We start from the raw sequence: 27,493 nt of genomic DNA on the forward strand, positions 1-27,493 counted from the left end.
CCTAACCTTTCTACTCTATTACAGTTGGCAAAGCAAACCTTTCAGATCTAATTAACTCTTTTGCCTTCTGTACCAAGGATACTGTCTGCAACCATGGCGAAATTATATGAACAGAAAAAGCGTACACCAACCATCCACTTCGCACTCCTGAAAAAAATGTATTTCTCTTCTGGACGGTAGGCTGGATAAAAATGCATCACAAATACTTTATCTGAGCAAAAAGTGCAAGATTGCCTGCTTTTAAAAAATGGTATAAAACATTCAATGCCTGAAGCTTGTCACGGCCTCCTGAAGCTCAGTCTCCATATACCTTATATGCTCTTTCCATGCTGAAGTCTGGCTGTGCCATATTTGGACTTCACATAAGAAATGCTTTTTATCAGGAATCTCACCAGATTGTCCCATTTAGTTCCTTCTTTTCCATTCAACCCACTATGTAGACATTTTTTGATATTCTAGTAAATGTATTCTATTTACTATCTCTTAGTTTGACCACTTAACATTCCGAACTTTCTGCCTTTACAGTGTGATTATTCAGTACATTTTGTACTTGCTGATTTCTCAATACAAGGTCTAGGTTTGAGATAAAGTGCTGAATAATTAGCATCTGAGCATGTCAGCACTTCAGACGTTGCATCAATCCATGAGCTCACTGCTGCCATCTTACTTTTCACAACCTGTGCCTGGATTTCCATTAATTTTAGTATCTACAGTTTAATTTTCTTCCTATCTGGGAAGGCAAGGAAACTGAAAAAAATTGTCAACTTAAACAGAAAGTACCATACAGAAAGACCAACAGAAAAAGATAGTGACAACAAGAAATCTAATGTTCACACTTTCAGAAGAGAGATTCACTTCACAAAGACCCCCATGGAAATACCATAAAGAGTTCTTTTGATCACTTATCTCCAATTAAACTGGTGACCTTCAGTAGAGGAATAGGAAGAATGTGCGTGGGTGTATAGACAACACATGCGATTCACTGAGTCACTCTGAGCTCATACGAATGCAGGGCGCTTGAGACAGAATCAGCACATGTTGCATTTTACTCGAAAAGCTCTGTGAATCATGCCTCCAGGAATCTAGCATTTGATTTTTTCCCCTGATGGAGTCAACATTTTCTCCTATTAACAAAGATATGAACTGTAGATTTCAGCTTCATTTCAAGCTCTGAGCTGGATGATATGCTCTGTTTCCATGGCTGGCAGCAACCAGCTCTTCACAGCTGTGCTTTGGGGGAACTGAAATTGTGCCTCCCCCTTGGCATGTCAGTTTTGTAACCAAGTGTCATTTTGCTGTTTGCTCCAGGCAGTGTGCTCTCAAGGTCTCATATGAAACTCACTATTAAGTGCAGCCCTTTCATCTGGTGATTATACTTTTACATAGAGTCCCACATGAGGTTACCTACAAAAATGTTTTGATGCCCTGATATTCCTTTATTATTCTGATGGAGTTAATATTCCTGACACTTCAATGTACTCCTTTTTCCTCTCTTCAGTAAATGTTTGCTTATAAGTTCCATTAACATAATCCATTAAAAAGTCATGCCTTTTTAATGAATAAGGTTAATTTTTACAGATTTCTCAACAGAATCCTGATAGCTCCTTAAATAACACTTGTTTCAAAATATTTTTCATTTTTCTGCTACTCATTTTGCTATGAATATCACTTTATTCTATTTATAATAGTATTTTCTTTCTACACTTCATGCCTAAATAATACTCATAAGAAGATTTATAGGAAATGTGAAAAGACACTCTTTTAAACTTTAAGTTTGACCAATTATTAAAGCAGAATCCAGACATATATTACAACAATCCATGGAGTCAGTCAAGAGATTTGTTAAATATTTTTTCCTAACATATTACCAAATGGCCTGATTTTGATTTTTTCAAAACAATAGATCCTATTAGTATGAGTTACAAGTCCTATAAAGAAGCTGAGGACTGGGCATAAATCCTACGTAGCCATATGTTGTACTGGCCAAGAGCCTTTTGTGAGACAGCAACCCTCAGGGACATACACTAGATACTAAATCCAAACCACAGCAGGTACCGTATCTGCATATGAAAATTGGTCACATTTTCACAAGCAGCTCTCTTGGAAGAAGCCTTTAATACAAGAAGAAACAAAATAACCTCATGGGTCATTTTTGATAATGAAAAGAAAGTGAGGAATGGAAACAACAGAAATAAAAAAAATCTCTTTACATTTCAGCATGGAATTAACCTCAATTTGATCTTTTACAGTTGGTATAGCCCCTTATTCTGACCTACTGTATAGTTAGGGTTAGGGTTTGTTAAAATCATGTTACTCTAAGAGATAATAGTTATAGTAACATCATTCAAGTTTCCCAACAAGTATATTTTTATGTCTTCAGGTCTGAAGCTCACTAGGGCTGTGTGGGCCTGGAACTTTGAGGTGATCCTGAGATTGTTGTTCACAATTGGGGTCAGCTGGGTACTAGGTTTAACCATTAGCATTAGCAATATACTGTATGAAGAGAAGATAGAAAATCTAAAATCTGCAATAAACAGACAAATTCACTATTATTCTTGAATTTGTGCTGGGAAAATCTGTTAAAGATACCACTAGTACCAAGTTTGTATGTTTTGCTGGAGCGCGAAATGTTAAAATTCTATATTCTACTCTCTGCCGTACACTTGTTCCTTAAGCTGGCCCAAAGAAATACTACACAAAACTGATGATTTTTTTAAACCTCAGTTACTTCCCTTTTCTATATATGCTGTGTTTCTATATATGCTGTGTTTTAAAAACACATACAGTAGACATTATAGTTTTATTCATTTTTCTAAACAATCAAAAAACAACAATCAAAAAGGAGAACACAACAATCCCCCCTAGCTATTACAACCTTTGTAATTTAGCTGTTAATGTTATTCAAGCCACGTACCCAGAGAAAAGCCCTCCCCTCTTAAACAAGAATAAGTGACTTCAGAAAGAACAGCCTCTGCCCCACGGGACAATACAAATGGCTTTCAAGAACTCATCCTTCATTTCACTGATGTTACTGACACCCTGACAAGTGAGACAAACATACCAAATTACACCTCTAGCAGCTCCAGTTTCTTTGTAAATTAGGCAGGGGATGAACTTTCCCAAGGTGTGCAGTAAAGGAGCATACGTTTGTATATTACAGATTGTATAGGAGTAGAATGAGCAGATTTGTTTTCTAAAACCAAGATAAAGATATACAGTATAATATTCTTCGATTATACAGTATATACTCACAAATGTTTTACAGCATAAAAAATACTTGTAAAAGGATGTCCATCTCTTCCAATGATGCCCCTTTCTGGGGATTATACATGATAGATACAAAGATTATTAAGGGAATATTTTTGTTAAAACCCGATTGGTCAAATTGGACACTCTTAAGGGTGAAATAAGTTAAATGCTAGCAACACCCTGGCACCAATATGTACAGGAAATAACTGACTGAGGGCCCTAACAGAGACAAGTTTATTAATTCTGACATCATGTGAACCGCTGTAATTGCATGCAGACAGAGGCAAACTAATGTGTGACTAGTAAAATACTTTTGAGTGCCTGAATTAATTTGCCATATTGATGGGATGGACACTTATGCAAACAACATATTTTAGCTTTTTCTAACATCTAAATGCCTAAAGTTTGTTATGATAACTGGTCGCTTTAGAACTTTAGGTTATGAGAAGGCAAGATACTGTACACCGGTGCTAATCTTGATGCTATTCTAGGAGAATCCAATGTTTCTGAGCCACTGGAGATCAAGTGACGTGCCCTAATGCAGTGCATTTTAAAATGTAAAATCCAAAAAAAGGATATAAAACTCATAAAAAGTAAATGATCATACATATCCATCAACAAATTATAAATCAACGACTGTATGTTTAGATAAATTAAAACTTGTTCTTACAAACACACCATAGAAATGTTAAGGTGCTTCAGGGATTTACTAAAAAAAATAACAGTCATATACAATATGCAAAATAAAACATTACCACCGCTCTTAATTGTGGACATTCTTTGTCATGAAGTCACAGAAGTAAGCAAGAAGGCACTGCCCACTACTAGAAAATCAAAATATACCTAATTTACTAAAGACTAAAGATTTTAAGTATACCAAGTACTGTAAGTGCAGTATAATTGAATAGTGCGTAAACATACACATTACAGAATAGGATGCAAAATCCACAGGATATTGAAGAGTTGTGCAGCATTAAAATTCAGTAAATATTTTTAAATTCCAAAAGCTTCAACTAGTTTGAACTTTATCAGTGCACTTGCACAAATTTAATTAATTTTCCCAGAATAAAACCCATTGTTATTTAAAATCTCAGAGAATATTTTACCTCTGACACATCAAACTAAAATGTTATAAAACTATTTTATCCTTCAAAAGGAGAATACATTATTTAAATTAAAATACATGTTTTTGACAATTTTTAATAGTCTACTATTATTTGTGTATAGAAATATTAATTAAACTCCCTGTAAATGAGGGGAGGGACTCCTGGGTTTATGGTTCTTAAAAAAAACAATTGTATTTCATCTCTCCTACCATCATGATCTCGTGTATTTAACAAGTAAACCTTTAAATTTGACATGAATTCAGCTGACAGTTCTAGATGACACAGTGTAAAATTGAGAATGAGATTAATGTAAATACAATGGAGTTGTATTGTAAAACAATAGAGTTGTTTACAATAGATACTTTGGTTATAGCTGGTGTTCACAATTAGGGAAAGATTATTAGTTTCATTGGCTGACACATTAATTCAAGGCAACTGACATTTGTACAGCTAGGCATTTTAATGGGTCAGTGGGAAAGACGTCTTGCTTAGTGAAAGAAAAATAATGTCCCATGTGGGATTTAAACTTCTTACCTTCTAGTTACAGTATAGGTCCAGAGTTTTATGAAGTACTCCAAAGTGCTGCATCACAATAACACTACTGTATATACTGTACACCAATTTAAACTATGAGCACAGGAGACTCATTTGACAGTACAAGGAATTTTTTTTGTCACTAAATGCAACCCCTGTAGACTGAAAAGTTTCTAGAATTTGTTTGGTGATTGAACTTCTCATTTTACAGATACAGTATGGCCATCTAGAATCCAAAACCAGACTGAAGTAGAGTACTGTTCAACATGCCACTTTCAGACCTTCAATGCTCAAAGCAGGTTAAATGGCACATTTGGTGCATTAGATCTTACTAAAATATTTAATCATTGAATGCTTTCTTCTAAGTCTAATTATCATATTTCTTGAAAATAAAACATATTTTATAAATACATTTTAAAAGGTAATATAGCTGTATAGTTTTTTTTTTTGAAAAGGGGATTACATTCCATGAATGGAGCCTGAATTTCCCTGCCCCTGGTCTAAACATTGACATTAGTTGGCAAAAAGCTGTTTGGCGTTAAAATTGCATGACACATGTCTTTATCATGTAAATCGACCCAGAAATATTTTTTTTCTAATAGCCCATTGTCTTTCTGTCTTTAGAAATATTCCCTGCTGTCAGGGGATTCTAATATTTGTAGTATCTGCTATCAGATAGAACTTAAGATTCAAAATCACAAAATCACAATATTAAGTGATAAAGAGCAGAATTGCAATTATATTTCCCACTGTATTAACAGATACAGTTTATTTTGCTTCCCGACTATAGATAATATACAAATGAAATAAAATTACTGTTTTTTCAAATTATTATATGTACAGGTACACAATATCAAATATTGCATACAATATAGAGTGCTAATAACACTTATAATTTTAGAGTCATTGTGATAAATTGCATTTGGAATTGTAACTATGGAAGTGACATTGAAAAGGGGTTTACGGACAATGTTGCTTGACCAGTTGTTTGTCACTTGCATATGATCAGCACATGAAAGCATTAACATTAACAAGTAAATACACATTTAATTTTGATTCAACATAATACTGTACCTAAGTTTTTTTACATGCGGACTTCGGCCTTGTACATGTCACGGTCGACCAAAGGGACTAACCGTTGAGAGCAGGAGAGCATTAAAAGACCCATATGCGTAACGACGGAACGGGAAAAAGGCCCGGGCTCAGCAGTTCGGGAGTCAGGTAGAAACCAAAGCCTTCAGGCAGCGGACGTGGGGCGACCTGGGTGGTTAGGCGGGTTTCAGGACATCCGAATGTCAATGCTGAGCGAGGGCAGAGTGCAAGACCCGGAAATATATAGCCCCAGGGAAAGAGAGGGACCGGAAGGACAGCAGGCAGGAAACTAGGGACAGGACAGAGTAGGAGTGCCCTCTGGCTGCAGAGGGCGTGACAGTACAGTGGCACGGTGGTTGGGAAATTGAAGTCTTCGCTGCACCACCTGACAGTGCCACAAAGTAGTGCAGCACTGCATTTGACAACTGGGGAAAAATAAGAAAGAGGTGCCGCATGTCATCTTTGTACACCTTGCACATTCTAGATAGCTGGATCTGTACATTTTACATGTATCAACAACTTGTTGAGAAAATAAATAGGCATTGTTAATGGTCCCTGGACTACAGCTCTGAAAATTGTATTGTGAGAATGAGAATACGGCACTTAAGATTTTTATGTGTAGATTATAGTGACTAAAGCAATTAATCCTAATGAAGAAAGCAATAGATTCCTCAGTCTCCTGTTCATAGCTGTAAGCATTTCAGCACATCAACTAACCATACAGTAGCTCCCCAGGCCCAGAATTGAACCCAGGGTCACAGCATTACAAGGGAGAAATGCTAACCACTGCACCACTGGTCCACCCACCTGCAATTATATAATAATTTAAAATAATGTACAGTACACACCATTTTGTTTTGTTGTTTTCTTGTTTCATTTAATTTAATAAGTCATTTATTCACCAAAATTACAATTTAGGTGCAGGTTATTTAAGATCTGTATCACTACATCTCAATAACATTTTCTGCTGTGTAAATATCTGCACTACAGTATATTCCGTTGTTCAGCTATTCATAACTTCATGCCTTTCAGAATAGCACAAATCATGTGCACTTCTGGCTAAGAAAATAGTATAGAATAGTATTTCACTATAGTTATCTTCAAAATGATCTTGCTATCGTGAGCTAGACACCTTATTTCATGGTATACTGCATAATGCCTGAAAACTTTTAATTATTAATACACAACTTCCTGATAAGAAATGGATACAATATTGCTTAATGGACATATTTAAAATATATTATGTAATATATTAGATAGCTATTTAATGAGTTCTCTATTTTTACATAGCACAGTGTGGTCCCATGTATCCTTTGACATTGGTTGGCATAAGAAACATAACTATGCTCACGATTTGAACTAACAATGCTCAGCAGATTGTTTTATTTGCATGGTTCCATTGAGTTGCATGAATTTATACTGTATTCATGGGACATATCTTCTACAAGTACTAATAAAAAGATAAGGGAGTTAAGGGTAAGGGTAAATGTAAAATTGTTAGTAGGATTAAAACCAAAGAAAGGCTTAGTGTTAGGTTGATGCTGTGTGTTTTAGAATGCACTGTATCATAGAACATTTTGTCACACCTTTAGACAACTTGTACTTAGTTTTTTGGAGTGAAAGCAAAAAAATCTATTCCTCTCCACCACACAATGTGCCAGAGCACAAAACTCAGCAACCTAAAACATTTATTTTCTAAATTACATTACAGATGCGCAGAGTAGGCCAAAACAAGTACCATAGTACCAGAAGCCTGCAATCATTTGTCTTTGTGACTTTGAGAGGCAGAAAAGAAGAGAACTGTTCTTCTTTCTTTTTATTTGGAGATTCTTAACTTCTATGAACAAAATGGTTTGAAACAAATAATAATAATAACAATTATTATTATTATTATTATTATTCTTTACACGTATGCTTACTGTACAGTTTATAGCTCATTCCACTCAAAGTTCTTGAGAGGTAATGGAGACAGGCCCTACTACCAATGTGTAGAACCCTCCTCACACACCTCAGTGGAGAGAAGAACAGAGTAATGAAGCCAATTCATAGATGGGGATTATTAGGAGGCCATGAATGGTAAAGGTCAGGGAGGAACTTGCCCTGGACACTGGGGCACACCGGTTATTTGTAGTGACCATGGAGAGTCTGGACATCAGTTTTACATCTTATCTGAAGGACTGCGCCTTATTAAGGTGTAGTGACACCTTCACTATACTTAGGTATTAGGACCCATACAGAATGCAGTCTGAGCACTCCATAAGAAAAGTGAAGTATTATTTAATAGCACACCATTACTACATTATGTATGCTTCTTAATAATAATTTATTTTAATTACATTTCCTTCATTTACAGTTACTTTAAGATTAATGTAACAGTAATGTTAATATAATCCCATATTACAAACCTAAAATATATACAGTACCTTTCAAAAGCCACTAAAATATAAATTAATATTTGATAGTATAAATTTACTTTTTAAAAACTTTTAAAACTGAGTTGGTGTATATCATGTTTAATGATATACTATCACCAAATTAATGTTCAGTCCTCAATTAATCTTAATCACTTGTCATCTGTGAAATTAAAATTAGAATGAAAAACACACATCAGGTATCTTGTCATTGTGCCATATATGCATTGGAAATGGTGAAGGATGTTCTGTATGATATTGTAGCCTGTCAAGATAAAGAAAAAAAGGCAGCATGTCTGATAAAAGATCATCAGAAAGTATTCAACATCCAGGGAAATTATTTTTGCAACAGTGTTTTGAGGAATGCCCCCCCCCTTTAAAAAAAAGCTTATATTACAGTTTGTTTTTTACAGATCTTCCCTGTCACTAGATGGAGCCCACAGCAAAGCTTTTGCATAAGAAATGAAATTGTATGGACTCCAAAGGATTCTACTGCAAGCAAAGTGATATTCTCCTTGTGAAATAGCTGATTTGAAAGTGAATGTTTTGAAGAATATGGCACTTGACAATAGAAAGGGGTACTGCCTTTACTCCTATCCACTGTGAAACTAGATAAAGCAACTAATTGCAATTCAGGGGGCTATCTTAAAACAACCAGACTTAAACAGCACAATACAGTACATCTGAAAATCTGTGCAAAAAATATTTTTGTGTGCTTTTCAAAGCAATTTTAATTCAGAGCTCTCTCTTTCTTTTCAGTTGTTTTTAGTTTATATTGACTTGATTTAAGGGAAGGTAATATACAGTAGAATTAAATCAGTTAACCAATTTGGATATTTGTAATAGGCCTATAGATAACATGCTGTTATAAAATTCACTCTTTGTTTTAACCAATCATGTTGTTGTGATATTAGATTGTTAATTAGATTATTACCAGAAATCCTAATAATAAAATGTAGTAAACTTGCCTTGCCACTTGATCCTAATTGATATGTTCCATGACACTAAATTTCTCATCTGAATTTGGTATCAATCATTTATTGTAATGCATATTAACATCTTTCTTAAGAAACTAAATCATATCATTATCCGTAGCAATAAAAGTCTTTCAAGTGGCTTAAAGTAACAGTGATCATTCTTTAGTATTTGTCAAGGAAAAAATACTTTCCTAATTCACTTTATAATGCTTACTGTGTCACTGCATACTGTACATGTTAGTACAGTACAAAGACATTCATCATTAATTCTCTGGGCTAATGTCTGGCACAAGAATGTCCACTAGAAAGACTAATATGTCTCCTCCACAAACCATTCATAACTATAATCACTCCAGTTAACATGCAAATACCCCTGTAATTTTGCAGACACCTGGCTTTTCAGTTGAGAAGTGAGCTTTAGAAAATACAGCTGTGGGCGTAAGCTGACTTTTTTAGACACATGCTGTACCACATTTCTCTGAATCATGGGATAAGCAGAAAAGCATGCATCTATGATTCCTGTAAAGGAATTGAATTTTATTATATCATAATGTTGAACTTGTACACATTGGTGCCGCATCATAATTAATGTTCTAACATTTTGGCCAGAAAAATAGAATACTGATGGGACAAAAAAGAAGAGAATTATAGGAGCTATGAAGCTCAGCAAAAACAACATTTCCTCTTTTCATTTCACAGAGCCAAATTATCCTAGATTTGTCAGGCTGCATTAAATAAGTGTTTGCAAACTAGGTCAGGCTGTTTCCAGCTTCTTCTTCTATCTTCTGGCTGGTTATTTGCCGTTCTTTAACATACTGTTTTTCATACTTTGGCAAGAAAATGCTTTCTTTTTATTCATGACAAATTCAACAGTCTTGATAGTGGTGCATAAGAAATTTAAATCCCTAATTTGTGAAAAGTAATTATTGTTTTAATTCTATGCATACACTGTGTATAGTTGATGTGTATACGCATTTAAGTATGATTAATACAACTTATTTGTAACATGGTAGCTGTAAAATATGAATAAATGGAAACTTTTTGGAAACATTCTTCATGCATATATGTATACATTCTGTTTATCCTATACCTTCAGTCTTTGCCTTCCCATAGCAACAGATTATGTTGGTGATGTGTCACTAAGTAGGCTTACTATGATGCTGTAATTAGAGTGACATTCAAACAGGAGAAGTCAAGAATTGAAATATTCTAAAAGCTACATACTGTAGAACAGCCTTTGGTGTTTGCTACAGGTGCCGTTGCCTTCAAAGTCATTTGCCAATGCCCAGCATGTAAGACTATTTGGTTAAGGGAGGATATTGTATTTACAGCTTAACCTGTAAGGCAAAATCACAAGCAGGTATTTAAGGAGATTCAAATAACTAACATAATTAGAAAAAATTCTCTGAACACTGAACTTCAGTAGAACTGTACCATTTTAAAATGAAGTCAGACCTCCTAAAAAAGCAGAGGGCTGGCAACCAGGGGGCTGACATGTAGTGGGGAGAGAAATAGCCTGATGTGAAACATGGAATACTGCGGCAGGTCATCCCATGAAAGAACTGTAGTGATCATGCCACTAGAGGATCTCAAAATGTCCTCAAGACTTGTTTCACCTAGTATGTAATGAAATGATTTCACAAATGAAATTTTCACAGGAGATTAATTAATTGTGAAGTGGTTATATTCGAATGTGTTGCTATGGGAGTTGAGTTGTAACCAGAAGAGTCTTTAGAGACCATCTTTAAAGCCAGTTTTGTTTCTTATTAATAAGAATTAATACTAAGTCTTTCACTTTATGATTTTATTACCTGTTTTACTTTGTTTTGCTTTGAGAAGTCTTTTTCTTGTTTAATTGTTTTTAACATCTTTAAAAATAAAGCCCAGAAACATCGTGGACCTCCATGTTCATCAGACTTAGGAGTGTTCTTAATGTGAAAGTCATCAGAGCCATGCTAAAACAAGCAGGGATCTTCCACATTTTAAAGTAATTATGGTTTGCTGCTTGTTAGCTTAAAGTCCAATTATTTTACCTTATGCTTCTGATAGCTAAAAGCCATCTTCAAGAGAAATACAAAACAAAGAATCTTAACATTGCACTAAAATGTTGAAGAGAAGCATGCTGAAGGTGTCTTCTGCAAAAATAATTCTGAGACTTGCATAATTTAGATGTAATGCCCTTTAAGATGAAGTAACAATAAAAACAACCTTTCATATACCGGAAAAGGCATCCTACTTCAAGATGTTCCTGGAAATTGACCCAGATATTTAGAAAATGTATACATGTACTGTATATCAATTCTTAGATGGATTTGGGAAAATATATTTCACAGACAAATATGGTCTTTTAAAGCTGCATTGCACATCAGATTGGTATAACAACTGAAAAAAATGTATTTAATAGTTGTGTTATATCGAATCATTGTTAAGTCATTATATGTTTTCAGTATGAAAATTTACATAATGTAAAACATTTCAAATTCAACAAACACTTCCAGGTTTACTCAAAACTGGAGCATCAAGTCGGCTTTCTTCTGAGAAGTTAGGTTGCCCTTAATCTGCATAAAGGCATTTTTGTGTTAAAGGAGATTCCTCCACACATCATCAATCTTCTATTACCTCATTGGTTAGTTTCAACAATGTACCAATTAACCATCTTCCATCAGATATGTTAAGGGCAAAAAGGCATTCATCAGTGATGTTCTACAGACCACAGAGAATTTGATTTGCTCTTTCAGGTAGCTGTCACTGTTTTACACCTGAATGGTCGCCTACCTTTTAATACATTTTCATACAGACAGTGAACTACAACTGATATGTATATTATTCCTTCTTAGAATTTCTCAGGTGGTAGCTGCTGCAATCTGAAACTGATCCAGAGTTAGTTTCCTGGTTTCTCTCCTCAGGTCAGCTGATTGTTGAAGCTGAATGTTTAATTGTTCAGGTAACCACTTTCACAGATTGACCATCTTCAATTTAGCAATTTCAAACCAATAACTAAACATTAAGCGCCTTATAAAAATCACATATCTTGAGCTCAGTACGTTTGTTACTCAAGGAGAAATATTGCTCCAACCATTAACAAACCTATCTGCAGACAATTTAATATACTGTACTGTATATACAATTTTATTTCTGTGCCCAATGAGCTAATGATGTAAAATGTAAAGTTTTTTATTGTGTACTGTATTATGAACTCCACCTCTGCTGGGAGTATAGTATATGTTCTAATGTACTGTATTTAGACAGCTTGACCAGACAGTTTTAGTTAGTAAATATAAGACAATATTTAGTGAGTGACCAAATATTTCTTAAAACCACTTAAAATCAAATGAATAATTATCAAGCTCACATTCCGCTTTCAAGTCTTTTCTTTAAAAGCACAGTGTTATTAGCTCTTTTCAAGACTGATTTGATGGATCAACAACATACAAATCCATTTAAAAAAAAAAATCCTTCCACAACAAATTTTGAGAAATTGTGCTATCCTCAATTTACCTTATGACTAGTCTGTACAAAACATTTTCTTCTCTAGCCACAATACAAAGCTACTGGAAATCAAACATCTATCATTTATTTTTGTAAAAAAGAGTACTGGCTATTTTCATTTAGACTAAATGAAAAAAAAATCTGTTCTTGCAGATGTATAGTTTATGAAAACAGAAAAAAGGATAAATAACAGAAACTTAATCACAATGGCAGGCCTGTCTAAAAATTGTCTATTTCTGTCATTAATAGCTCTCACATACAGTCAACTGAAATTTATTCAGTTTATATCATCAAATGTCATTGTATGAATGCAGTGGAGTAAAAAATTGACCTTAAACTACCTGCAATAAAGTAAGAACCTGCATCTTAAGTACATGGATTTTAACTTTCTGTTATGTTTGGTTTCTGTACTTTACTGTTTTGTTTACCTTTTAAAACATACCTTTTTTGGGAACACTCTTAGACAACTATAATGAAATACCAACACCTTTATTTTTCTCTACTGTTTCATAAATGGTTGATTTTGGAGTACGAATTTCAATGTGTTACAAATTGTAATGGATGCTGAATTAATGCTGAGTATATCTCAAGAGGCCCTGTGGTATACTGTACGAATGCCATTAAATATGTATTTAAGGACATTCAGCAATTCTTTCTTTTTTTCAATAAGGTAGAGGATATAAGGCTGATCTCTGGACTTAAATTTTAATGATTTAAACTATAAATGGGTGGCATAGTGGTTAGCATTACTGCCTTACAGCACTGGAGCCCCGCGTTCAATGCTGGACCTGCGGTGCTATCTGTTTTGTTTTTGTACTTTACAGTACAGTATGTTCTACACCTGTTTGTGTAGGTTTCCTTTAGGAGCTTTGGTTTCCTCCCATAGTCCAAAGACATACAGGTAGGGTAACTAGATTCTCGGAAAAATGGTCCTGCTGTAAGTGCTTTGCTATCTGTTTTAGTGTTACAGTCAGTGCAAAGCTGCAAGCCTCAACCAGTGGTGTTGCTTGGATCTTAGGGACCAGAAATAATAATAATTACTTAATAATAATTGCTTACACTTTTCTGGACACTCCACTCAAAGCGCTTTACAGGTAATGGGGACTCCCCACCAATGTGCAGCATCCTTCCAGATGATGCGATGGCAGCCATAGTGCGCCAGAACGCTCACCACACATCAGCTATTAAAGGGGAGGAGAGCAGAGTATTGAAGGCAATTCATAGATGGAGATTATTAGGAGGCCATGATTGGTAAGGGGCAGGGGGAAATTTGGCCAGGACGCCAGGGTTACACTCCTACTCTTTTCGAGAAACGCCCTGGGATTTTTAATGACCAAAGAGAGTCAAGACCTCGGTTTTACATCTCATCCAAAGGATAGCGCCTTTTTACAGTATAGTATCCCCATCACTATACTGGGTTATTAGGACCCACACAAACTGCAGGGTGAGCGCCTTCTACTGGTCCCTCTAACACCTCTTCCAGCGGCAATGTTAATTTTACCCAGGAGGTCTCCCACCCAGGTACTGCTTATTTTCAGTGAGGTGCCAGTTATGAGTTGCAGGGTGATTTCGCTGCTGGCAAAAGTAGTACTAAAAGAGATTGTGAGAGGGAGTGTAAGGCACAATAAGGAGCTAGAGGTATTAGGGGTATTAAATATAATAACTAAGACAGGAAGGAGAATTCGTAAAAATGAATTGTGGACATGTGTGAGAGGAATGTGAAGAGGAAATATTACTAGTAAACAAGAGACGGAGATTTGAATGAGTTGGAAAGGATATGTGGTATTCCCTTCAGTCACAAGTGCAATCCACATACAAATCGTATGAAAACAAGAATGTAGAAATGTTACAAAAATGTGGCCACAAGACCCATTATTTCTCGGTTATTTTGTCTGCAAAGAAATGCCTCCTGTCATGTAGTTCTTAATGGTCACGACTAATAGGCTTACTCAAGTTATTTAATAACAGTCTGTCCCTCTACAGAGAAGAAGAGAGATGCTGCAAGGAGGTAGATTTGATATGTTATAAAAAATGCATTTACTTAAATACTGTACATACAGTAAGTGTTGTGTCCTCCCTGTTTCAGGACACACCTTCTTTCAGGATAAAAGATACATGCAGCTTTTTCCCACTTCCAATACACAGATCCATAGAGTGTATTTTGCATACAGACTAAAGCATTCCTGAGTTATTACCTACATATTGAATAACTGTTACTTCGCAGCCCAATTATCTGGAAGTTACAGGTATTCAGTGAAATGAGCCCAGCAGATTTCCACTGATATTCATGCAGGTGTTCATGTCCCTGATTAATATCAATTATTTGCAATTTAAACTTTCAGGGGTTTGTTCAGGTGGCTTGAAGAGCTTTACTCTAAATGCCATTATGATAAACATAATGGTATCTATAATCTACTGTATGTAGGGAAAGAGCTGCTTTGTCTCTGAGGTGTGATTGTCAAAATCATTAGTAGCTTCAACTTTTCAAATAACAACTCTTTCCGAAAAGAAGTGGTTCCTGTTCCTCATACTAAATGAATTGTGTTTTAATTGTGAATCTAGCCCTATAGTTTTCCTGATATATACTTGAATCAAATCTCCTTTAATTTGACTAGACTGAATTGCTTCTCCACAATGTCCTAATAATATGGAGTTTGTTCAAAACAAGCATGTTAGGGAATCTGCAAGATTCTTTTTTCCTTTAGCAATATATCAGCACTGTATTTATTCATAAACTGTTGCATATGCACACCTTATTATGTGTTCAAGGTTTTGCTCATTTGTTCCTGCTCTATAGTTTTTACAGTAATGAGGTCTAATATTATCCCAGAGAACCCCAGCTATGCTGACAGTGTGCCCTCTGTTGTGTTGTAGTGATATTTGGTTTACCTATATAGTATTATCTAATGGAAATATGATATTTCTGTCTCCTTAAACCCCTTAAAACACTTTAGGTTACAAAACCACATACTGTATATATGATTTGGAATTTTATCATCTTTGAGTTTTTTTTCTCTCAGCTCTTATCTTTGCTGATACTGTATGTATAGTGCTTTGGATGTGTGCTAAAATTTTAAAAAATAAAAATAAAATAAAAAACAAAACAAGGTTTTGACATTAGATAAGAAAGAAACGTGGAGCAATTTACATAATTTAATAATGGCCAAGGGGTAGTTAGTCACATTCTTTTTGTCTCCTTTCAAAAAAACCTCACAAAACACGTAAAACACTTTAAAAAAAACATGTTTTTGATTGGTTCTATTCCTAACAGCACTGGGAGACACAGACAGAAGGGGAGAAAGCCATATCTCTTTTCTCATTGTTCTATAGCAGACTTAACCTCAAATACACAGTTAGACATCTTTTACTTAGAAATGCTTAAAAAGCTGTCAATACAATAATTATTAGAACGTTCATACAGATTGTATAGGAGATGACACGCATAACCTAAATGTAACCCTAAAACTACTAAATGATATTCTCTGTATGCTGTATGCTGTACCATATTTACTCATACACTCTAATTCCCTTGCCTTGATGCTGCATGACATATACAATGGATTCTGAATGTGGGACTTTACAGAGGGACTTTTTCTGTCTGTGGCACATTCAACAATACTTTCAGATTTTGTGATATCTAGCCAAAGTTAAAGGGGATAATTTGCCAATAGTCTGGCTAGTGGTGTGGTGAGTCACGCCCATATTGAATGTCCTGATCACAATTTCAAGCTACAGCTAACAGGTTAACAACCCTTTCTACTTATAATGGCACATGACCTTTCAGTAAGGCTAAGTTTCAAGAACTTTAAAAATAAATTGCACTAATTAAACAGAATGTTGCAGCATAGAAGTGGAGAATGGAGAAGAGGGATGCACTTGATCTATTCATTGCTCACAAGAAGTTAAATTATAACAACAAATTCTTCTGACAGGGAATATAAACTTTTTAAAAGATTGTTTTAGCAGCATTGCCCATAGGCATGCGCCAATTAGGTGAGGTTTAGAATTAAATATCACAATAGCTCTTGGTTTAGCCCAGAACTGTCAACTTTAATTAAGCAATATAATCTTGGTGAATCTCTAGGGACAATTAGAATCACATTAAATTCTTTTAACCATTTAAACAATCCTAAGAAATGTAAGAAATTAGTTAAATTTATGAGGATCAATCATACACAGTTTCAGTTACTTAGACAAATGTTGTTGTGTCAGTTAAAAAATAAACAAAATCAAATGGTTAATGAATCCAATGAATATTTGTTCAGTGCTGGGTATATATTTGATAAGTCAGTACTTAACAATAATGTTAATATTTGTATCAGTTTTACAATATAGGCAATTACTCTTTGTAAAATTGTCAGTAATAAACCCAATGGCCAAAAGGTCTCCTCTTGTTTGCAGGCCCATCAAAAAAAGCAACAAAAAAAGATTTCGGTGGCACAGTCTCCTAACTTAGCAAAGTTTCAGGACTGTGGAAGATAAATCCAGTTGCCTGTTATCATGAAGGGGCTGGGACCAGCTCACGTACTGCTGTTGCCAGGGGCAACTCGAACATTCGCAAGAGCTCTTCCTCCAAGCTCCAAGCTCCTCTAGACTAGATCAAGACGCCTGTCTAGCCAAGCATCTTTCAATAGGGCAGTCAGTCAAGGTCCCAATCAATTTGATTAGCTGGCTGTACTGTAGCTTGCTCTGCTGTGTCATTGCTCCAACACTGAGCTACGAGCTGTCAGTCTAAGCAGACGCTTCACTCCTTGCTTCCTATTATTCCTGCCTAACTCACCTTACAGTATAATTCTTCAGGAGCACTGACTCAGCAGAGTTTGCTCTTCCCCCATCTCTGCCAGCTCATCTATCATCCTCCGCTGGCCAATGTATTTTTCCCAGTCGCTGCCTGTTCCAAGGGTTTGGCTTGTCAGCTTTTCTCCATTTTTTTTCCGACTGGGAACCTTACCTCAATCCAACAGCTCTCTCATGCTTTTTCCACTCAGGCTTTTTTCACTCCAGCCCTCTCGCCGCAGTATTCAGACAGCCTATCTCCTGTTGGAGAATTCTATGCCTCCCTAAATGTCTGCCTGCGCCAAAGCCTACCAACGGCCATTCTCTGCCTCTCTGGTAAAACCCAATCGACTTCTGCTCTGCCTGTCAGCAGCTACAGTATAACATAATTGTATTAATTATTTTATCACATAAAATTGGCATTGCTGGTAAACCACCAGTTTTGTCAAAGGGTGACAGGAAGGACGTTGCCATGGTACTCATGCCTGCTGACAAGTAAGCTCCCTAATGCAAATTATATGGTCTCCTTAGTGGCCCAACAGGTTAAGGCAGTTGCCCAATCACAAATCGAGCTCTATAACTCAGGTGTCACACGTTTCAACATAAGCCACCAGCTGAGTGTGACCAGGAATCCCCAAGCAGTGGCGCACAATTGACTGAGTTCTGCAAATTGTTCTGCCAATCATAGGAAATAATTTGCCTGGCTCTCTGAACCCTTGGCAAACAGTGACCCATGTGGGATTTTCACTGGTGCACCTGATCATAATTATGATTGAGAACTTTATTCTTTGATTGACTGACCCTCTGTACATACCAGTTCATCTATATTTTTTTAATTGGGATAATTATCCCATCCTATCTTAAAAATGTTAAGTTTTTATCAAACTTTCCACCTTTCCAACAGGAAGTACAGAGTTTTAGTACTGTATAAACCTTTTTCACTTTTCTAACTTTTTCAGCAGTGCAGTCTTGAAATTGTCCAATGTTGTATCTAAAAGTGTTTTCAGTTAAATCCTTTCTGCTTGATACTTGCCCTTCTTAAAACTGCCAAGTTATGTCCTGTGGGTAAGTACATGCAGTATGTTATACTGTATGAGTATAATATATAAATGAAGATTTGTTCTTACCTAATTCGTGTGGATGAATAGAGTATTATTAAAAATATAAGAAAAGAATTACTGATCTAGATCATCCAGGAGTATATGTGAATGCATCATTTCTATTTTAAGACTTCTTTGAAGGAGAGTAGGATCTATATGAAAAGGGAAATTATTGTGTCAAGATTCAGATGGGAGATTTCAATGCTAAAACTGTAACATAGCAAGCAGATGATATACAGTCTCTGTCAGCAAATTTCCCGGGTAAAGAAAAAGAACAAGAACCTGTTCATCATCTCATGGACTTTCAAGAAGCAAGCTAGCAGGAAATGAACATAAAAAAGACACAGAGTTTGAAATTTAAGACTATCTACCCACAAAGCCCAGTACCCATGCTTGAGCAATGACTTACCATCAGCTGTGAGCAGATTTTCTCTACATGTACCCATTTACAAAGGGTGTGTTCACATATTTGCTAGGCAAATTCAGACTACTTACATCTGAATTACTGAACAGGCATGGATTGCCCCTATCTGGAGAGTGCAAAGCGAAATTTACCTGAGTTATTTTTGGCTTTTAATTACAGTACATGCACACAAATAATGCCTGAGGTGTAAAAGGAGAGCAGAGTGAACTAGGGCAACAGTATGTACATGAGGTTAGGAACATTGCAATTGTTTTTTAGTTTAGCCTAAGCTTCCTGTGTTTGAGTCAGCACCGTTATTTTGGCTTAATGACACCTCTGTCCCATGAGCCTTGACTCAGGAGATTCTGGTAATGTTTAAAGCTCTGTACTGATAACATGAGTTCAGTGGAAACAGCATGGATAAAAAGAAAATAATATCCTTTTGAAAGAATTTTCTTCTCTTTACAAATTCTTTACAGGTTTTTCAGAAAACCTTTCTGATTAATAACTCACAAAATATACAACATTGCATGACAACATATAAATATCTTCATAACACACTTTTTGGTGTAATACTTTTTTAATGAAGGCTTTCAGCTTTTAGCCTCTAATTGCTATCTCATCTCAGCAGCTGTCAGTTCTGTTCCTGAAAATGCAACTCTTGCATTCTGTCCGCTAACTCTTCTCTCCCTGTATCTCAGATTTGGAATTATTCAGCTCCCTTTGTTAATAAGACACAACAAGAAGCCAACATGTAGGACATGCTCTGTGCTTTCTGTGAGTGCTTGTTACAAACAAACGGACGTTGGGTAAGGTAGAAATTTAGAATTATTCATGTTGTTAAGCTATGAACACAGCTTTACTTAAATTATAGTAAAAATGTGAAATATTGTATCTCTATTGCAAACTAAGAAAAATAATGGAAACATAATATGAATTTTAATGACTGGAATTATTTAGCAAATGTAATGGCATTATTTTTAAATGAAATTAGGATGCAAGGTAATGAGCTGAAATGTTAAGAATGGTGTAGCATTATTTTGCATAATCCGGAGTGATTTACCATAACTGATTCATACAAAATGAAGATGTGAGGTCTGTTAATAGTTTGCTTGTGTTGGGGATATTTTTTTTAACTATGCCCCTTTATATCTCAGTCTTACAGTCTTTCCTGTATTTCAGCAGTTGTCTTTATTTAAATACCCATACACACTTGACATACAGTATGTGAGTAGTTTAACTGTGCTTGAAAGAGGAAGTGAGGTGTGGCTTATTTGAATTATTCATGTTGTTAAGCTATGAACACAGCTTTCCTAAAATTATAGTAAAAATGTGAAACATTGTATCTCTATTGCAAACTAAGAAAAATGATAGAAACATAATATATATATGTTAGTGACTGGAATTATTTATCACCCTGCAACTCACAACTGGCAACCCACTGAAGCTAAGCAGGTGTGAGACTGGTCAGTACCTGGATGGGAGACCTCCTGGGAAAAACTAAGGTTGCTGCTGGAAGAGGTGTTAGTGGGGCCAGCAGGGGGCGCTCACCCTATGGTCCATGTGGGTCCTAATGCCCTAGTGTAGTGACGGGGACACTGTAAACAGGTTCCGTCCTTCGTATTAGACGTAAAACTGAGGTCCTGACTCTCTGTGATCATTAAAAATCCCAGGGAGTTTCTCGAAAAGAGTAGGGGTGTAACCCCGGCGTAACCCCGGCGTCCTGGCCAAATTTCCCATTGGCCTTTATCAATCATGGCCTCCTTACAATCTCCCTCTATGAATTGGCTTCATTACTCTGCTCTCCTCCACACTGATGTGTGGTGAGCGTTCTGGCGCACTATGGCTGCCGTTGCATCATCCAGGTGGCTGCTGCACATTGGTGGTGGTGGAGGGGAGTACCCATTACCTGTAAAGAGCTTTGAGTGGAGTGTCCAGAAAAGCCCCATATTATTATTATTTATTATTTATTAATTATTATTTATTATTAATTATTAATTATTAATTAAGTCAAGTTATTTTTCTAACACTGTTTTTTTAGATTATCATTCTACCTGAATGCTTAAAAAGATACTATATCAGACGATTGGAGAGATCAGCAAAATTAATGCTTGGACTTGCTAGTATTCAGGGATACAGCGAAACTCACTGCTCTAGTTTCAAAGGGAGGTCAGTAAAAACAGACCGACTGTGCTCAAAGAGTGTGCTACAAAGTAAAAATCAAACCCTAAGATTCTGTAACATTCAGAAGTACCACTTGAAGCCCTGTTTTATAATGCAGTCCTAGTGCAGTGCTAGAAATTGCAATTGCAATACAAGCATAACATTGCGGGATCCACAATTTCAACAACATCATGAATTAAGTATGGCCTTAGCTATGAAGGAAACAATTCTGACTATAAACAAATTATATTATTAAATAAGAAGAAAAATCTCCAAATATATTAGAATGTCAGACAGAGTGATAAAGCATCACTGTCCACAGTTTCGGTGTACAGTACTGTACATGTTGTTCCCAACCTTTATAAAATAGTCATTTTAAATTCTAATAACTTTTAATATATATAAAAGAGGTGGGCATCTATTCAGGAATGCAAAGGTATTGGTGAATCCAGGGATATACAGTAGTGATAATACATTCCCCATCCTTTCTATTTGGATTTTCCAAGGTTTGTGACATTCAGTCATTCAGCGTTGATGGTGCTATTGAGTCTGTTACTGAGCCCATTAACACTGTAATGAATTGTGATTATGAAAATAACATGTGCCAATCTTTTTCTCTGAGTGTAGATGCTTATATAATTCTGAAATTACCTGTCTCTTAATTTATGGTTAAGCTTTGAGTAGAAATTGAAGAAGCCCTTCCTTACATACTGTGCATGGCCTTGCTTGTTTTTTTTTCTTAAAATTATTATGGGAACAAATGCTAGAAATACATTTGCCATTTCAGTTTAAGACACTTTTCCATAATATTAATTCCAGATATGAATTAGATCAGATATTGAATAAGTCAGATATTAATAACAAGTTGTTGCAGTGCATATAACTCATTTGACACATGAAAATAAAGAAATCATAATGTACTTTCATGTTTATGAGATCTTATTTTCTCTTGCTTACCTTAAAATGACTAACTTCTAACAGACACATATTCTTCACCTTGGCATTTTTTTATAGAAATGAAATTAGGTACTGAGAGCAATAAGAGAAAAAAAACTCAGCGTTAGCCAATTTATCAGGAGAAATGAGAGGGAGGACAGCACTCATTGGCAGGTGTAAATTTTGAATGTTCTACCAGTTCTCCAAATAAAACTGTCAGACTTTCAGGGTAATAGATAGAGACCTGCTGCGTAACAAATCCTCCCACTGCTACAGTGCCCTCCAAAGGTATTGGGAGAGCAAAGTGAAAACTGATTTTTTTGCTTTACTGCCAACCAATTTTTTGTTTGGCGTAATGAGATTGATATGAATGATAATTAAAATCTCAAATGTTTTATTTATCTGTAATTCCAATCAGACATTTGCTATTCTTCTTCATCTTCTTCTTATTTAAAGTAATACCAGATAATCAGCTGCAGGAAGTCTAGACAGGTTGAAGGAGAGCCCTATACAGTTGATACACGTACATTTTAACAGTAATTATAGCAATGGAAAAAATACAATATGTACAGTACATAAAGTACATTTAGTTAAAGTTATAGCAGTATTCCATAAGAAGGGAATTCCAATGTTGTCCTCAAAAGCTGTACTGGAGCATCCTAAAAACATTTCATCCCATCTCTAGGAATTTGTGTTAAACGTATTGTGAATTAAATCTCTGCTACAGTAGTCCTGGTACATGTTTTCCTATGAGTTTTTAGTCTTTATTTCAATACTACACACACAAACAAATTCTAACTTTAACTCAAACCTTAGGTTTATCTAGCATTTGAACATATTATGTTATAAGCCATCTTTAATCCAAAAGTTTTTAATTTGGATAAAAAAACATTAAAAGAGCATGCTATTGTAATGCATTAATTGGCCTTTACCCAAATATTAATCCTAACTCTCACTATAATCTTAGCCATAACAATAATTGTAGTCTTAACCCAAATCCATACCCTTATTCCTAAGCATTCCATCTACTACAGTACTGTATGTCCTTCATGAGATATTCCAGTATGAGGCAAACAAAGAAAAATAAAAATAATACTTATGAGAGCATGTTAAGAAGCATTGGCTATGTAGTAAAACTAAAAGACGAGTAACACAAAAATAGCCATAACATGTTTATAATACTTATATAACATTTATTAATGTTATTAATGTGTGGTGAGCGTTCTGGCGCACTATGGCTGCCGTCGCATCATCCAGGTGGGGCTGCACATTGGTGGTTGTGGAAGGGAGTCCCTGTTACCTGTAAAGCGCTTTGAGTGGAGTGTCCAGAAAAGCGCTATATAAGTGTAAGCAATTATTATTAATATTATTATTATTATTAAACAGCACAGCTCAGAACCAGATGCAGAGTATTGAAGAAGCCATTTATACAATTGACTATGGGTTTGAAAATTCTTGACAATATCATGTTGCTTAGAGATATTTTTACATCACAGGATTCTGAGAAAATAAGGCTCACCTTGAGTGATGCGATAATCCAATTTACTTGACAACAAAGACAACATAAACTGTAAATAACAGCACTTCCAGCAAACAAAAAGTCAGCAGTAAAAATGGGTTTCAAAATTGTGCTTATCAGGCAAAAATACATTGTGATTTTGTCTTCCATTTATATTTTTTAACCTATAATTCAATAAGTGTCTTGAATGAATTTCTGATAGTTGTTATGTTTTTGGTTTCTGTATCATTTTGCTTTAACATATTTAAAGACAGTCACTTTAAATAAGATGACACAGCTTCCAGGAACCCTGTTTTATCCACCTGAGAAACAACACGAAAGACCACAAACTGTTCAAGTTTACCTCGGGGGGTGGCATTCCTCCAGCCCCTGCAGGACAGTCAGGCAACGTGAATGTTTTCTCCGGAGTACTGCACTGACAGGAAGGAGAGGGGTTGGCCATAGTCCAGTTCCCATTGGCAAACATTTCTGAGATTAAAGGTGGCACTGAAGGAGTAAACCAGTCTGACCCATTGGAAGCACAAGGAAGTTTCCTGCAAAAAAAGATGTTTATTTAGTGTCAGGTCTTCCAAAGGTCTTTAGAGCATGAAACAACCAAGACATTATAGGTGACCATTTGGACTATCCAGTTTATTTGATTGCTAATAGCTAATTAATCCAATGGTTCCATGCAACCCAAAATACTGATGTTAATGACTTTGGCAACATTGAGTGATAATTCTCCCACAGCCTTTTATGTAATGTTCTCTCTCCTTTTTTGTTTTAATCATCCCTATAGTTTCCACTTGTTTTATCTGGTTCATCTTTCTCTGTTGATTCTGAAGACTTCCAATGGTTTCAGGTTTTCAAGTATTAACAAGTATTAACAGATACAGTACAGTACATAGCCTTGAATGTTTACTGCCTAGAGTTGGACAATTAATCTTTTATAAGTCACTTTGTCAAAAGCTTTATGAAAAATTTGAATATGCCATATTGTATGTTCTTTATCAGTTACTGGTATTGCTTGTTCAAAGAACTCTAACAAGTTAGTCAAATGAAATGTACTGTAACTTTTGTAAATCCACGCTGTCAACTGTATATCCTAGAATAGAGTTTAGAGTGCATACAGATTTTTAGTTTGAATCATTTCCCTAACCTTACATTTAATATACAGTACAAATAGACTTACTTCTCCGTAATTACAGTACTTGCTTCATTTCATCACTTTTTTAAGGATTCATACTAGATTAACAATTTTCTAGTCCATTATCATTGTTCTGAGAGACTACTGGTAAAGTTTTGTTAACTGCCTATGAGTAACAATCCTAATTCACTGAATAAAACTATTTTCAATATACTGGGCTCATGAGATTCTTTAAGAGCCTCTAGTACCTTTAAAGCCTTCACCTCTTCTATACTTACTGTACATTACTTAAAAAGCCTGAGGCTTTTTATTCCTTGTTGGACACCTGAGTATAATATTTATTTAATACATCAACCCCTTCCCCTTTATCACCTACTGTAGATGATTTCCATTATTATCTGTAAGATATTTCATTCATTACGTTTTTTTTGCTGGTGTTATACTGAAAAAATATTTTCTTATGTATTTTATTGTATTATTCCCTATCTCTCTCTTGGCCTTTCTAATATACTTTTTTTATTTGTGCTTCTGATTCAATATATTTCTTTCTCTTACTGTATCCTGGTCTTTAATGGTTATTTTATAAAGTGCTTTTGTACTCTTTTTTTACTTAATTGATCAATTAAACCTACTGTGCCACTGATCTTTGGCCTTGGATCTACTTACATTAATCTTTTCTGTATCATGCAAAATATCTTTAAAATGTTGCAATCCATTTTCTAGAGATTCCATAACTATCCTATTGCATTCTGCTTCTCTTAAGCTCTGTTTCACTTCTTCACAGTCTACTTTCCCAAAGTTTTAAACCTTAGTTTTGAACTCTGCCTGTGAAGTTTCAGAATATACTTCAAAACATATCATACAACCTTACCAGTTATCTGATGGTTCTCTCACCTCTATTTTATTTATTCTATCCAGATTGTTTGAAAAAGCTAGATCAATACAGGCATTCCCTCTTGTAGGCACTCTGACAAGATGAGTAAGGAAGCAGTCATTAACTGTACTGTATATACCATTTCAGTATCTGATGCTGACATTCCTATTGGATTTTCTAGTCTATGTAATAAATATTAAACCTTCTATGTTTTAAAAATATAAACAGAAATAATCTATAAATAGAATAGTAATTTTGTGAAGAGTTAATGGTTTACTTGTGTCATTCAAAGCTTTAATTTCAAAATGGCATTAGAAATGTTATCAAAATAAACTCAGATTACTATATATGTCTTTAATAACTGCAGCTGCATTTCTAGATTGTGCCAAAGAAGCAACTGGAGAATTGTGAATGAGTATAATAAAGTACAGTATAAGCTAACAAGGTAAAACAGAAAGTGATCCCCCAGTCTGCAATTCACTGTCTGCTTGGAATACCAAACTTAACTCAAAGGTTCAAATGGTACATTTGGATGGTAAATTTACTGTGAAATGAGAATTAGTAGCTGAACCAGAAAGCATAATATTGCATCGTCTGTAAATCAATGTGGCAGGTAGGCAAACTAAAAAATTTCCTTGTCTTCATCTTTCATTCTTCAGTGTGACACCTGAAGAAGGCTCAACATACGATACTGTATGTTGTGTTTCTTCTTTCTCCTTTTCGGTATGGAATTGACCTTTACTTTTTCCTTTGCAGCCAAATGCTGACACAGCCCCCTACTCAATCTTCTTGTTATAGTAATGCTTGATTACTGACATCTTTTGATGATGTTCTTTACTTTCTCCAGTAATACAACAGGAGTCTTCTGTACTACTAATGTCTCAGAGTTTGGGGATACAGTACCTATGGTAATACTATAATATATAGTCAAAATATGTATTTGCTTTAGAGATGCTGTTATCAAGGTGGTATGTAATTTATACAAAGTGAAGGGTGCTCTTGTGAGTTCCATCTCAAGCTCCACTAGGGGCTGCAATTACATGCATAGTGGTCCACCATGATGATCAGTGATATCCCAGAGGTGCTTCAAGAGATTTAAATCTTTGTTCATCAGAAAAAAACTGTATTAATGCATTGAATTTGATTCAAGTGGATGTGCTTATTGTCTATTGATATTGAGTTGGGATGGACTTTTGAGACCTTAGGGTTTTTATACACAGGGTCTAAAATAATATATTTTTTACATATTGTAATCAGAACTTTATTTCATTTTTTTTGCACCCTCAAGTTGAACATGATATGCAAAATCTGAAAACTATTTGCATATTGCATCCACAGTATTTATTAATAGTAAGGGACTTACTAGTACGAGATAAAAGGTCATGATGATTTGTATTTAATTATCACTCACTGAGCATCTTCAGATCTCAAAACATGATTATTTATGATTTTATACAATCATAAAAGCCAGCTCTATTACGGCAAAGATATATTGAATTATGTAAAAATAATTTTACTATTATTATTAAAACTAAAATTCAAACACAGTGAATTAATTTGAATACTATGACTATGTTTGCATACCCAATAATAAATGTTATATTTGAAAGAACAAAACAAAAGTAAGTAACAGCATGGATATTTGACAAATGCCTCACTAGTGAACTACAAGCTAGTTGGACTTTGATAATAGCATTGCCAAAATTCTGATATATTACAGTGACACCTTTCATTATTT

The 27,493-nt window shown here is 35.2% G+C and overlaps 1 protein-coding gene across 1 annotated transcript in view; it reads right to left on the reverse strand.

Annotated features, from left to right (window-relative positions):
• LOC102683509 (phospholipid-transporting ATPase ABCA1-like) overlaps positions 1–27,493 on the reverse strand; it is a 310,746-nt gene that overhangs the window by 74,446 nt on the left and 208,807 nt on the right. Inside the window, exon 32 of the mRNA XM_069192079.1 lies at positions 24,099–24,288. Within this exon, the coding sequence (XP_069048180.1) occupies positions 24,099–24,288 (190 nt within the window). The remainder of the gene's footprint in view (positions 1–24,098; positions 24,289–27,493) is intronic.

This window comes from Lepisosteus oculatus, chromosome 1 (assembly GCF_040954835.1).
Source record: "Lepisosteus oculatus isolate fLepOcu1 chromosome 1, fLepOcu1.hap2, whole genome shotgun sequence".
NCBI lineage: Eukaryota > Metazoa > Chordata > Actinopteri > Semionotiformes > Lepisosteidae > Lepisosteus > Lepisosteus oculatus.